Source organism: Lepidochelys kempii, chromosome 1 (genome assembly GCF_965140285.1).
Source record: "Lepidochelys kempii isolate rLepKem1 chromosome 1, rLepKem1.hap1, whole genome shotgun sequence".
Lineage (NCBI taxonomy): Eukaryota > Metazoa > Chordata > Testudines > Cheloniidae > Lepidochelys > Lepidochelys kempii.
Window position 1 is genome coordinate 102,392,672 of NC_136380.1, and position 13,654 is coordinate 102,406,325.

The following is a 13,654-nucleotide window of genomic DNA, read 5'->3' on the forward strand; positions in this document are numbered from 1 at the left end:
TTTAAGACACTAATATATTTTCCACACAATCCAAGTATCTCTATTCCTCCGTCACCCCTGATTTACATGCACAATAGGAAATTGTCCCTTTGTTTTTAAATGGATAATGTGACTTGTTTATAGAAGCTTCAGAAATGAAAAGCAATCGTTCTATCTCAATTTGTACAATATGGAAGAATGAGCTGTACAGCAAAACCCCTCGGGCTTTGTACAGTCTTATTACAAAATAGGTCAATAGTCAAAACTGAATTTTCCGATTACATTTTAAGGATTCTTGATATTTACTGGTGTTCCTCATTAAGTTATTTCTTTATCAAATGCCACGAGGATCTTATTTTCAGCGTCAAAAACTAGAACGACGATATTAGAATCAAGAACTTTTAACTTTCATGAAGGAAAATCATTTAGTCAATCATTATTTAAATTTTCAAATTCCTCTTACAGCCTGGTTAATAGGCGGCATTTATTTCCCCCCATAAATGGCTCACTGATGTATTCGCAAAAACTAAATCGTATAGAGCATTTATATAAAATTAAAACATGATGAGATTAGAGAAGACTTGGTGTTTATTTATCTATACTGGTGAAGTGTTTGGGATGGTTCCAGACAGCACACAGAACAGCCACTGTTCAGCTAGTATTCATTTCTTTCTTTTTTCCCTAAGATGTCTTGTAATACATGGCCAAGAAACATTCCATAGTCACTGATCTTTGCTGGAATTTTGAAATGCAGAAAACTCAAAACTAAATTATTAACTGAATTTATGGAAGAATTAAGAAGAGCACACTGGGATTCACTAGGGTCGTAACCATTTTAAATCACTTGAGGAAAATACACTTGTTCAGTTACAAAGTCCCTGCATTGAGCTGCCTTAATGATGAATACTGTTCGATAATTCAATTTCATTTTCCACATCGCTGAATCAGGTAATATTTTACTTACACATAACTTGGGGGTAGCATTTATTTATATCACACTGGTGTTAAAAAAGAGAAGTCAAGCAGTCAAAAGAATGAATCATCACACACAAAATCTTGAAAAAACCATGTGAGAGAACAATCCCTTCTTCCCTGGACTAATTAAAATAGGAGGCAGTAGCATCAAAGCACTGACCTTGATCTTCAATGTACAGAAGTTTCATAATAGATATGAAAGGCCCATAACATCATTAACTAATCAAGTCCTTAACTTGTTCTAACATTTGCAATGACATAATCTAAATCTTTTTATGGCTTTTGAAAGTTTGAAATTAAATTTCTTCTCGAGAGTACATAATGCTGGGGATGATCTATGTCTTTAGAGTGCACACCCATAATTGTTTTTAGGACACTTCTGTTTGCTGATTAATTAGGAACAGGATGAAATACCAATGTGACCTACAAAAATATGAAGGTAAGCACCATGAGATAGCAATATAAAATGAAAGAATTACATTGTATAGCTGTAGTCTTTGACGACGCTTCTGGGCAACATAAAATAAGCCTTACCTAAACCCTTTTGATAAAGAGTCTGACCGTACAAATATTAATTACTCTAATGGAAAAATCACATCTTCCCTAAGCTGTGTGTACTGCGACTGCTTTTTAAAAATATTCTGGCATTTTTCCCAATAAAAGTCTTAAAATACATAACTTTTAAGTTCATATATAGGGGTTAACACATATAGTGCAAGTCTTGTTGAAACACCGGGAAAGTTTTAAAGACCACTTGAACTGTGGAGCATAGGAAAAAAACAAATCAGTGTAAACTAAGATGTGATATTAAAGCCAGTCACCTAGGGCTGGTAAGACTCTCTTCCTTTATGTAATGAAAATCTAACACATTTAACACATGATTTAGATTTGAAATTCCTCAAAACCTTTCACACCTTGTAATTCTCGGATAACTGTAATGTTAAAAAACATGACACTGCTGACAAAATCATTACTCAGAAAGGTGTGGGGTTTCTTTTAAGACGTTAACTAATGAGACACTTTTCAGCATTACTCAGGTGATGAGCAACAATCTGGATCAAAGTGAATGAGATCTGGAGTGTAAATAGGACTGAACAACAAAAAAAGCCCGGGTGAAAAAGTCTTGTAGAATGAGTAGGACAAACAGACAATGGCACATTCAAGACAAAAAATTTAACACATTTTGCCAGATTATGCAGGATCATTTTAGTATATAAGGTTAGCATGACTTAAGGTATTATTTGTTGTTCCCCTTTCCTAACCTAGCAGAATAGCTGACATATACAAAGGTGCACCATACATCAGCTGACTCAATAGTGCAGTTTGATTTAGTCTATAATAAGGCCTTTGAGTTTTGTGTTGGAATGCTCTTAAATTGGAATGCTGACATTTCATCTCTTCCATTCAGAACTCCAATTTCCTTAAGTATACATTATTGTTCAGAGCCACTCATGCTGGTTCATGAAAGGAAGATTTTCTCACTGCACAGCACAATGCATTTTAACAATAGGTTTTCTTCTAATAAAATGACCTCTTAATCCCATGAAAGAGCATTTTACATATGCCCTTTCTAGGACACACTGTGGTGAAGCACAAAACACTCATGAATCCTAGCAATTTTCATATGGAATGGCCAGTGGGTGTGTGCCAAGTGCATTCTGAAATGATACCATAGGACCCATTCCCCCCTCCTTTTGTGGTATTACCATCTCAAAGAAAGAGATGTTTTAAAATTTCAGCATATCTGGCTGTGATGGCCCAAAGCTCACCTTCCAATGGCTTGGGTAGAAAATGAGCTGCTGGTTTTGTTTTCTTCACTCTGTTTCCTTTCATGACCTGCCCTTCCTTATTAAGCCCCAGGAACCAGGCCCTACCCGACTCTTGTTGTCTGTAGAGCATGGATGAGTAGATTACATAATAATTTTCATAAACCGACTCCTTAAACTTGCACTCCGGCGTAAAAAGTTCCTGTGGGAGAAAGCGTAAAAATTAGAGCATACCCTAAAGGAGCCATGGCTGGTGGTGAGAGTTTTTCCTTATTTTTCCCTCCAATAACGCACTGGGGTTAGTATGGGAGATGGTTGTGCAACTGAGCCCTTTAATTCTAATAGTTGTGGTGTCCATAGTCAATAAATAATGGTTTACAGGCTATGAAAAGTCTTATCTGTTAGGCATACAAGTAACATCCTTCTATCACTAACATTACTTTCCCAGCCATTTACAGAGTAGTACATTTGTACCAGCATGCAGAAACTATAAACGCATTTTCTATAAGAATCACAAACAAGATATAGGAAATCCCTTGGCTGCTGCTTCTCTTTTGCCACAGGACTCCAGGCTTCAATCAAGCCGTTCCAAGAATTTAAGAGGTAGCTGTCTGTGATGCCCTCCCTTCTTCTTTCAGCGATTCCAAGTCACAGACAAGGAGAAGCAAAGACAAAACAAAAGACAGGTTGAAGTGCTGGAGGAAATGACTATTAAACACTTGTGCCATTCAACATACTATTTGTATCATACTAGTCATTTTTCTAGGCTGCTGGAACAACAAAGGAAGATAATCAGGAAAGCCCAATGGAAGTTAGGAGCCAAAATACTGTACCTTTGAGGATCTGGGATGAAATGCCTACATAATACTGCCAATCACTTTCTTGAATATGCATGTCATTTCCTTTATTTAAATAAATAACACAACCCCACACACTGCCTCCCTCCCCAATATCCTGCTTCCCTATAAACCTAAACCACCAGAAAACACTACCATTTGTTTCTGTATTACAAACCAATACATTTAATCTTTGTCACCTGTTGCTCCCCTTCACCGAGGAAGAAAAAAGGATCTGAACCAGGCTTGGCTGAAAAATGCCGCTGAAGAGAACTTTGGGTGAGAGTTTTTTTTCTTTTTCTCCCCCCCCCCTCCTTTTTTTTGTTCTTTTGTTTTTAGGCATGAGGTTAACCTTTTAAGCTTAGGCTTTAGAAAGCATGTTATGATTTTGTTCTACACGTAACCTTTTGTTTCCAGTATTATTACTCACTATTACTTGAATAGCTATTCCTTGATAATAAATGTAGTCTTGTTTTCACTATCAATATATCTCAGTATGTTAGTGTTAAGCAAAGTCCTGGTCTCAAGTTGAATCTTGCACGCTGGTGTATACCCTTCCTTTGTGGATAGTAGCCTGGTACTTCTGTGAGTGGATAAGGGGCTGGACACTGCACTGTACTGGATACCTGTACAGACAGAGAGAGGCCTGTGGGGGGCTGGAAGGCAGTGCTTGTGCCAGATGTTGGTGGTTTCAGGCATGCTAAGGACTAGTAGTATTGAGGTGCCTCACAAATCTGGGCACCCCTAGAGAGTGTCACACATTCCTAACTAGGCTTTCAGGTATTCAGGTGATTGACAACTTTGTAACTAAATAGAAACTGCAAACTGCTTGGATTCCGGAGACCTGCATTCTATTCTCGACACTGACGCTCACTTGCTGTGTGGCCTTAGGCAAATCAGTGCCTTTTTAAAGCTCTTTGAGATCTTCAGAGGAATGCAAATGCAAAGTACAAATTGTTATTAATTTGTAGTATAGTGGCACATAGATGCCCTGGCCCCACGGTGCTAGGCACTGTACGCTCATGCATAACAAAGATACAGGCCCTGCCTTGAAGAGCTTGCCTGCATTCTACATGTAAGTCTATAGCCAACAGACAGTTTAAAGAAATGGTGGGGGTGGGGGAGGAGCACAAAGAAACAATCAGAAGATGCTGGTCAGCATGAAAAGTAGCAGTCATGGAAAAATCACCCGCCCAACCATTGCTGAGTTTTTTGTAGGCACCATGGTAGAAACGAGTTTTAGGAGGGATGTGAAGGAGGGCAATGGGCCAGTAGTGCAGCCCTTCCCAAGCATAGGTCTGGCACAGGAGAAAAGGTTAATGTCTTTATTGAATTTTTTTTTAAATGGGCAATCAAGTCAGGCATCTTTTGTGGAGTGAAGATGGGTTTCACATCTTGATACCATATGAGAGATTAAAAGGATAATGGGGAATAGACTGAGAAGGCCCTTAACAATGAAGACAAGTAGTTTGTATCTGATGCAGTCGAGTCAGTGGAGAGACACAAAGGAGCGTGTGACATGGTCAAAGTGGTGAGCCAGGAAAAGATCTTTCCACCAGCACATAAATGGACCAGGATAGGATTTAGCAAGGCCAGAGAAGAGGATGTTGCAATAGTCTTTATTATAAAGGATTGGTCAACCTCCTGAACAACACCACCCTCACTAGCATCACCTACATCTGGTCTGGACAAAGCTTCAGTCTTTTTGCTCTCACCCAAGTTCAGACCTTGGTTATTCAGGGGGAAAGTAAAAACCACCTGGGCTGATATGAAAGAGAAATCTAGAGCTACATGCTAAGGGCATCATTGCTCAAATTGTCTCACTATCTCCCCTAGTGGCATCCTGCACATTAAACCAGAGGTGAGAGAATACACAGGACTCCATAGGAGAAAATGCTTGGTACAGTGAAGTAATGTGGTACATCTGTAGAAGAAAAGGGATGAATCATTCAGTAGCATTCTTATCTATCTTAGTGAGGTTCACTGACACCTCAACTGCTGGAAGGGTCATAGGACTAATTCAATAGTCCATCCCTAATCAGGAAAGCACTTAAGTACTTTGCTGAGCTGGTGCCTAAAAGAATCAGCATGGAGACACAACTTCTGAACAAGAAATCATGAACAAGTGAGAGAGGCAGAACTTCCATTCTGTGTCCAAAGCTGTCAGCCGGACTGTAAGATATTGAGGCAATAGGAAGATTCCCATAGATTCAGAACTGCCTTGGTGCTTCTCAATGACTTAATGACTTCACCCAAAAAGAGAGGGGTAGAGACAAAGCACTAACTGGTGAAACTGCCAACATTCAAAGCTTACGTCTTCAAGCAAGAGCCTAACTACCACTCCCTTGAGAGAAGCTGGCATCCTAGACTCCCATAGGGAATTGACCAGTCATCAGCAATGGACCCAGTACTTCCCTACTGGATTTTATTAGTCAGAGAACATTACAGATAATCCAACGTTTTTTTCTGCTGGTCAGGAGATCCTGGGTTAAACTACATAAGTAATCTGCCACATGGATATTGAAATTGCTTAGGATAACAAGCATTGGTGTCTATTTGGACAAATAATAATAAAACTTATTTCTTATATATTGTTTTTCATCAGTAGATTTCAAAAAGCTTCACAATCATTAACACATTTATCCTCACAACAGCCCTGTGAGGAAGGGAAGCATTATCCTCAGTGTACAGATGGGCGACTAAAGCACAGACTGGTTAAATGACCTGCCCAAAGTCACACACAGGAAGTCCATGGCAGAGCAGGGAATTGAAACCAGGCCTCTGATATCCTAGACCAGTGCCTTAACCACTGGACAATCCTCCCCTTTCCTGGGACAAAAGCCCAGGAAACTAAGACAGGAAATGCCAGGTCTAGAAGGGGTGTCAGGATACATTTAAACCACTGTCTTTTGTTAATTTTTACTCTTTTAAAAAGACCTGATGACATAAATACTTAAAGTACATAAAAGCTGCGACACTGGGTTAGCCCATAGTCCATGTTGCCCAGTCTCCAACAGTGGCCCATACCAGAGCTTCAGGAGAAGTGTACATAACAAGGCAATTATGGACTCATCCACCCGTCTTCCACTCCCAGCTTCTGGTAGTCAGAGATGTAGCATTGCCCCAAGCATGGGGTTGCATTTCTGATCATCCTTGCTAATAGCCATTGATGGACCTGTCCGCCATTAACTTCTCCAGTTCCTTTTTGACCCAGTTGTACATTGGTCAAGGCAATGAGTTCCACTGGTTAGTTCTGTGTTGTGTGGAAAAAGTACGTCTTCTTGTTTGTATTAAACCTGCTGCCTATTAATTTCATTGGGTGACCCTTGGGGTTTTTTATATTGTATCCCCTTTTTCCACACCATTCATGATTTTATAGAGCTCTGTGATAGCCCTCGCTTAGTCACCTCTTTTCTAAAATGCACAGTCCTAATATTTTAGTCTCTCCTCATATAGAAGCCCTTCCACACTCTTGGTAATCTTGGTTGCCCTTCTCTGAACCTTTCCCAGTGTCGCTATATCCTTTCTGACATTGGGAGAACAGAAGTGCATGTAGTATTCAAGGTGTGGGCACACCACGGATTTACATAGGGGCATTATGAAATTTTCTGTCTTATTTTCTATCCCTTTCCTAATAGTTCCTAACGTACTGTTAGCCTTTTTGACTGTTGCTATGCACTGACTGGATGTTTTCAGAGAACTATCCACAGTGACTCCAAGATCTCTTTCTTCAGCGGGAACAGCTAATTTGGAACCCATTATTGTATATGTATAGTTGGGATTATTTTTTCCAAGCCTTTTGCAAAGTGAGCTGCTTCCTGGTAACATGCAGGGCGAGCAGTAAAGTTTCCCACAGTGCTAGGGCTAGAGTGGGACTCTGGGATGTGGTTACTTTGACTCGGATCTCTGCACTGCAGTGTGGATGCCAGAGCCCTAGGTTTGAGCAAGAGTCAGAAAATTTTTAACATAGGGTTAGAATGCAGTGTAGAGGTTCAAGCCTAGGATTCCCTAACATGGGTCAGCTGACTCAAGTCCCAATAACCCTGGGCTTACATTGCAGTGCAGACATACCATAAGACAACAATAACAGGACTTATATGCATTATAGGCAATGTTTGCTTGTGCTACAGGGAAGAGATTTTTCACAGAAAACAGTAAGCAATCTGGACTGTCTCACTCAGCCACTTCTACTCAGGCAACCATGCTTCATCAGCTTGTAGATAACACCATGTTCTATGCTTGCAAAGGTCAGTACCAAGGAAAAATAGGTCAGCACTAAGTTCACAGGCCAAAAGGAAAGACAAAGGAAATATCTTCAGGAAAAAGCCACTAAGAGGAGGAGAAGAAAATCTCAATTAGGGTACATCTACCCTGCAAACCCAAAACAAAAAAAGACGCAGCAGGGAGTCCGAGTCCTGGTGTCAGACTCATAGACTTTAAGGCGAAATGGCTCACACTACAGGGCTAAAAATATCAGCGCAGACATTCAGGCCTGGGCTGGAGCCCAGGCGCCGAGATCACCCTACTCGCCAGATGTCAGAGTCCTGGTGGGAATGTCTACCCTACTAGTTTTTGCTCCGTAGCGTGAGTCTGGCAAGCCGAAGTCCATTGACACAGGCTCTGAGACTTGCTCCTGCAGGTTTTGTTTTTCTGTAGACTTACCATTACCCATCCGTTTAACAGTTCTAACTACAGTTAAGCCAAGTTGTACAAATTTAAATTAAACTCAGGGTTAGCCCTTCCAAGCGACAGCAGAATCTGTTACACAATCTTCTACAGCCATTTGCAGCCATTATTGTATACCTACTCTTCTGACAATGCCTTAAATAACATTAATTGCTGTGAAATGGGGCAAAGCATTACAAAAATGACTATACGAATTGTCAAACATTAAAGGGAGCCATTTCCCAGCTGTTCTGACTCTGCACCGTTAATGGGATTTCGGCGCGTGCTCATCTGTGTCACATTACAATTTCTGTGGGCTGAGGAAAATTGCACCTACATTTTGCAACTGAATTACCTTTACATTAATATTATTAGCCACTGCTGGGTGACATGACATAGTGTAGTGGATTACATGAAGGTATGCATATGGAGCCAAAGCAATGCAGGGACTATGGCACTGGGGGGTGAGGGGGAGTTGAAAAATATGACCAAGCTGGGGCAACCCCCAACCCCCAGCACACTCCTAGAGTGACTATATTCCCCAAAGGGAAAATGGGACAATGCGTGGAGCTGGTCCGAGCCGCTTGCCCAAGCCCTCCATCCTCCCCCGTGCGTGGGGCTGGCCCATTCCCTGCCCCCCTTTTCCACCCCTTGCACATAGGGCTGGCCCATGCCCTGCCTCCCTTCCAACCTGTAGGAGGAGAAGCAGCAGCCAAAGCAGGGACTTTTGCACATTCAGAGGATGCTCTACAGTTCTGACTGGACTTTCTCTTCCTTTTGCTGATTGGCTGTTTGCTCCAGCCAGGCCTGCTGATGGGGGGGAGGTGCAAAGGGGGTAACTACCCAGGGGCCCAGGTGATTTAAAAGGGCCTGGGAGCCCCCAGCCACCACAGTAGCGGTGGCAGGGAGCCCCAGGCCCTTTTAAATCTCCCAGGTGGGCCACAGGGCCCCTAGGCGCGTGAGACTGCTCCGGGGCCCACGCTTTGGGGGCTCCCGCGGGCCAGCATGATTGGCCAGCGCAGGCGGTGCTGGAAGTGATAGATTCGTCACTTCTGCCTCGGGCTCCGCCCCTTCAGGGACGGCCCTGGCCTGGAATTTCCTTTGGCGGGCCTGGCTCCAGCCCTCCCTCTTCCCCAAATTCCTCCATCTCAGCTTCAGTCTCCATCTTTCCCTACCCCACCTTCCTTCATGCTTAGCTGATTCCCTTCTAAGCAATACAATCCCTCCCTACACACACACACACTTTAAAAATATGGAACTAAGACTATGTCTATGCTACAAATTACTTCGAATTTGGAATAATCCACACCCCAGAGCGACGTAAATTACACTGACCTGCGCGCCGGTGTGAACAGCACTATGCCAGCGGGCAGCTTCTGCCGACCTAGCTACCTCCTCTTGCAGAGGTTGGAGTTATTAAGCTGACTGGAGGGCTCTCTCCAGTCGGCTTCGAGCACACCTGCGTCTGTGTGGCTGCAGCGTAGACATAGCCTGCCATGCCATTTGCTGCCATCACATTGCTCACTCTGTTTGTGTTATATCCCTTTCTCCATTGTGTGTCTGTCTTGTCTGTTTAGACTGTAAACTCTTTGGCAGCAGAAATCATCTATTTCTCTGTGTTTCTCCAGTGCCTGGCACGGTGGGGCCCCCGTTCCTGGTTGGCCTGCAGACACAACCGCAATAAACATGATTAGCCTGCAAATAAATATTATTAGTTGCAGTAAGGAGTTTTGCTAATCTAGCAAGCCTTAACCATAAAGAGTAGCCCAACTTCAGGGGCATTTTGCAAGGTGGTATAAATTAGACACTCATAGCCCTACTTATACCCGCTAAGTGATGTGTGAATTTACGTAAGAGTCTAAGTTCATATAATTTACAAGGTGAGGGGCTAAAAGAAGGTGTAAGAATGTGCAAGTTCAAGTAAGGAGTGGCCTACTTTATCTTACATATTCTTACCTTTGTTAGTTGCTTTTCTTGCTACATCCCTCCTTCTGGTCCCTCAGTGCATAAATTACGCTAGTTTAAGAGTTAACACTCACTCAGTAGATATGAATCAAGATGTGTCTAAGTCACTGGCAAAAGAATCCTTCTGCCAATATAGCTTATGTCATTCGGGATCTGCTGGCAAAATAACTCCTTCTGTTGGTATAAGCTTCATCTCTACTAGAGGTTTGCTATCATACCTATACTGGCATAGCTATGCTGGCAAAGGATCTCTAGTGCAAGCCCAAAGATTGGTGTAATGTACCTATTTGGTTGGCTGGGAAAAGGTATACATTATATCAGTGTAGGATCCCTTGTGATTCATCTTAGTTTGACTACCTAATCAGACAAGCTGCTGATGGCCAATAGTCTTCAGTGGCGGGGGCCTTCACTCGCTCCGGGTCCTCGGCGGCATTTCGGCAGCGGGGGCCTTCAGTGCTGCCGAGGAACCGGAGCGCCCGGTGAGTACAAGGGGGTGGCACCTTTTTTTTATGTCCACTGTCCCTGTTCACTCCACCTAGCTATGCCACTGCCAGCAGTTAGTTACACATTTCAGAAGAAATCCAGGCATCCCTTGTGTCTGTTATTGTCTCTCTCTGCCTAACCTTTGGCTGCTGACCGTGAAGAGCTCTTATGGGTATTGGACACATCTCCCCCACTTCCTGTGACACACTGTCCATTTTCAGCTCCAGGGCATTCTTTGGGCTGGGGGCCAAGTCCCTACATTGTCCACCGTGCTTGGGGCCAGCTGAGCTCAGAAAAGCAAGCAATGCACCCTTTCCCCATGAGGCAGCTATATGCTGGATGACTGCTCCCTCCTCCTGAACTGGAGAAAACGTATACCCTTGAGAAGACCAGCTTCTACCCTTTAAAACCTTTAGTACCATGTGAGGTGACTCTTCCTTTGCCTGCTTCCTCACATGAGCACAGACCCCTGTCAGGTGACTTCATTGTCAAGATGTCCCCACTAAACCAGTTCTTCTGGGCAGGGACCAGTTCTGTCTAGAGTGACTAGATGTCCAACAACTGGGTACTTAAGAATCAATTGCCCTATATTGTTATTCTTTTGCCACCAGCTTTGGAATTCTCAATCCAGTATGGAGGTAAAAAGAGCATAGAGAAGGCAGAAGGTTACACATTCAAAATGGAGTTTTCAGCCTGACACAGACACATAGGGTTCATGATCTCACATAGAAATCAATAAATTGTACAGACATATTCCCCATTCATCAAAGATACTCATTAACTGTCCTAGATAGCAGCATATTGATCTTGGAGCAGTTTGATTCTATTTGCTAGCAACCTAAACCGAATGATAAGAGATGCACAATCAGACTTTAATTTTTTAAATTTACATCTGAGAAATGGTGGCTATATAAGAAAAGATGGTGGTTTCTGGGTTTTTTTTTTTTAATCTATAACACTTTAATACCAGGAGTCTAAATAAATCCTATTGCTTTTCAGCACAATTCAATATACAATACTGCATGCAAATACATTTTTGCAAACAGGCTTAGCTGTGGTGAGTGCATTTCACAGAAATCAATGAAGTTTTGTAGGAGATTAGTTCTAGTGTTGCCTGGCAATGAATTTACATCACCTATATTCCTGAGAAATTGACGAGAAAACAAGTTTAATGTATGTCAACCTGATATAAAACAAAACATTAACTGTGGACTTGAGTGGTTGATTTCAAAGATTAATTGAGCCAGAAAATATATCACTATGGAACTGTATGTGTAAAATTCTTGTAGGTATAGAATGAGGGTTAAAGAGAAACCACCGTTTCTAGTTCTGCACAGAGGGGTAAATCCAGACCCCTCTTCTTCAGTGGCAGAGGAAATACAAGCACAAATAGATATGTACTCCATATTCACATGTAGTCAAGGAAAGCTGTGCAAACACTTGGCTGCAAGGAGACAGTTTTTGCCTATGAAAAATTGCCTGATGTTATATAAAATATAAAAATGACGTGAAAATGGCAAATGTTTGGATTGCAAAATCCATTGAAAATACAAATCTTAACCAGATTAGCCAAAGTTTAGAACCATTTTGCACTGCCATGATAAATATATGCACCAAGCACGCTGCCCACAGACAAAGAAATGGAAGGAAGACTGGACGGTTCAGGAGGCAGGTAATAAGATTTAAAGTTTTTCACTCCTAGAACATTGGTATATATTTAACTCAAGTCAGTGACTGAAAGTTGGCACCTTCTGATATCTGCTTATGATCTGTGAAATTACTTTGATGGTCTCAGTCGCCTTTCCAAAGAACAGATACATCACAAAAGCCAGCCCCATAGTTGGGACTAAGTGACAATTCTTTTTTGCAGTGTCAGCCTAGAGACAAAGGACTGAATGGGTATTGAGTATGAAACACTGTGGAAAGCTTCTATTGCCTCTACCTGTAGAGTACTGGTTCTGTGAATAGCAGAATTCACTCCAAACTGGTCAAGACTGCATCTTTCACAAGGAGCAAATTCATGCATAACATTGTTTGCTTGTTTTAAATGACACTGTAATAATGTATAAGAAACTGCTCATGTATGACTGTAACATGTATCTACAGATTAATACATGAATCTTTCCTTCACAAAAGATAAATCAGACACCCTTGAGGTGTGCAGGGCTTTTCCCATAAATGATACTAACCATCTTTTACAAGAGGTATTAAAACCAATTGAATTAGTTTATCAATTTTCTTTATTTAAATAATTCATTACAAATAACTGTTTTTAAACAAAGCCTCAGTGAAAGGAAAATATTTCCCCAAAACAGTCAACAGAATAGGAGAGGGCACAGTCCTTGGTTATGCCTGATCAAAAATTTTCTTCCCAGAGATTTCAAGTTGTGTTTTTGCAGAAGTGATTGAACCCCCGTGGACATGAGGGGTTGTACAGGTCATACAGACCCAGATCATAGTTTTGTCAGGCCACTTATGCCCAGAACATTAGATACACCTGGGCTCCAGTCAGCAGACCTGACAGGGAGACAAATATGGCTTTTCATTGGGGCTCCCAGCCTTATTGGTGCTCAAATTTATGTCGATTTGTAATTACCCCAAACGGGATCGTGAGAGTTTAGCATACTCCAGCCATGCCCTCTCCCACACCGACACATCCCCTACACTAGAGGGTGAACATGTAAAACTGGCTATTCCCATTATATATGTAATTTATACCTGTTATAAGGTCCCTTTATACTACCAGAGAAGAACTCATACTACCATGAGTGTGCTTTGCAGCCATTGATTAATATGTTTCTAATAAAATACATTTAAAGAGCAATTATCAAACTTGTATGTACATCTGACTTAAGGATGCCAAGTGTGAAATCTGGACCATCAAATCTTTAAACAGACAGAAAGATTCCTCCAAAAATAAACAGGAATAATAAAGCTATAGTAGTGCACATATACAAGATGAATAAAACAACAGATTCATGCCAT

The 13,654-nt window shown here is 41.7% G+C and overlaps 1 protein-coding gene across 4 annotated transcripts in view; it reads right to left on the minus strand.

Moving 5' to 3' along the window:
• FGF14 (fibroblast growth factor 14) overlaps nucleotides 1–13,654 on the minus strand; it is a 605,518-nt gene that overhangs the window by 6,901 nt on the left and 584,963 nt on the right. For all 4 annotated transcript variants that reach the window (XM_073349222.1, XM_073349202.1, XM_073349255.2 and 1 more), the window contains one exon: nucleotides 2,724–2,922. In XM_073349222.1, the coding sequence (XP_073205323.1) occupies nucleotides 2,724–2,922 (199 nt within the window). The remainder of the gene's footprint in view (nucleotides 1–2,723; nucleotides 2,923–13,654) is intronic.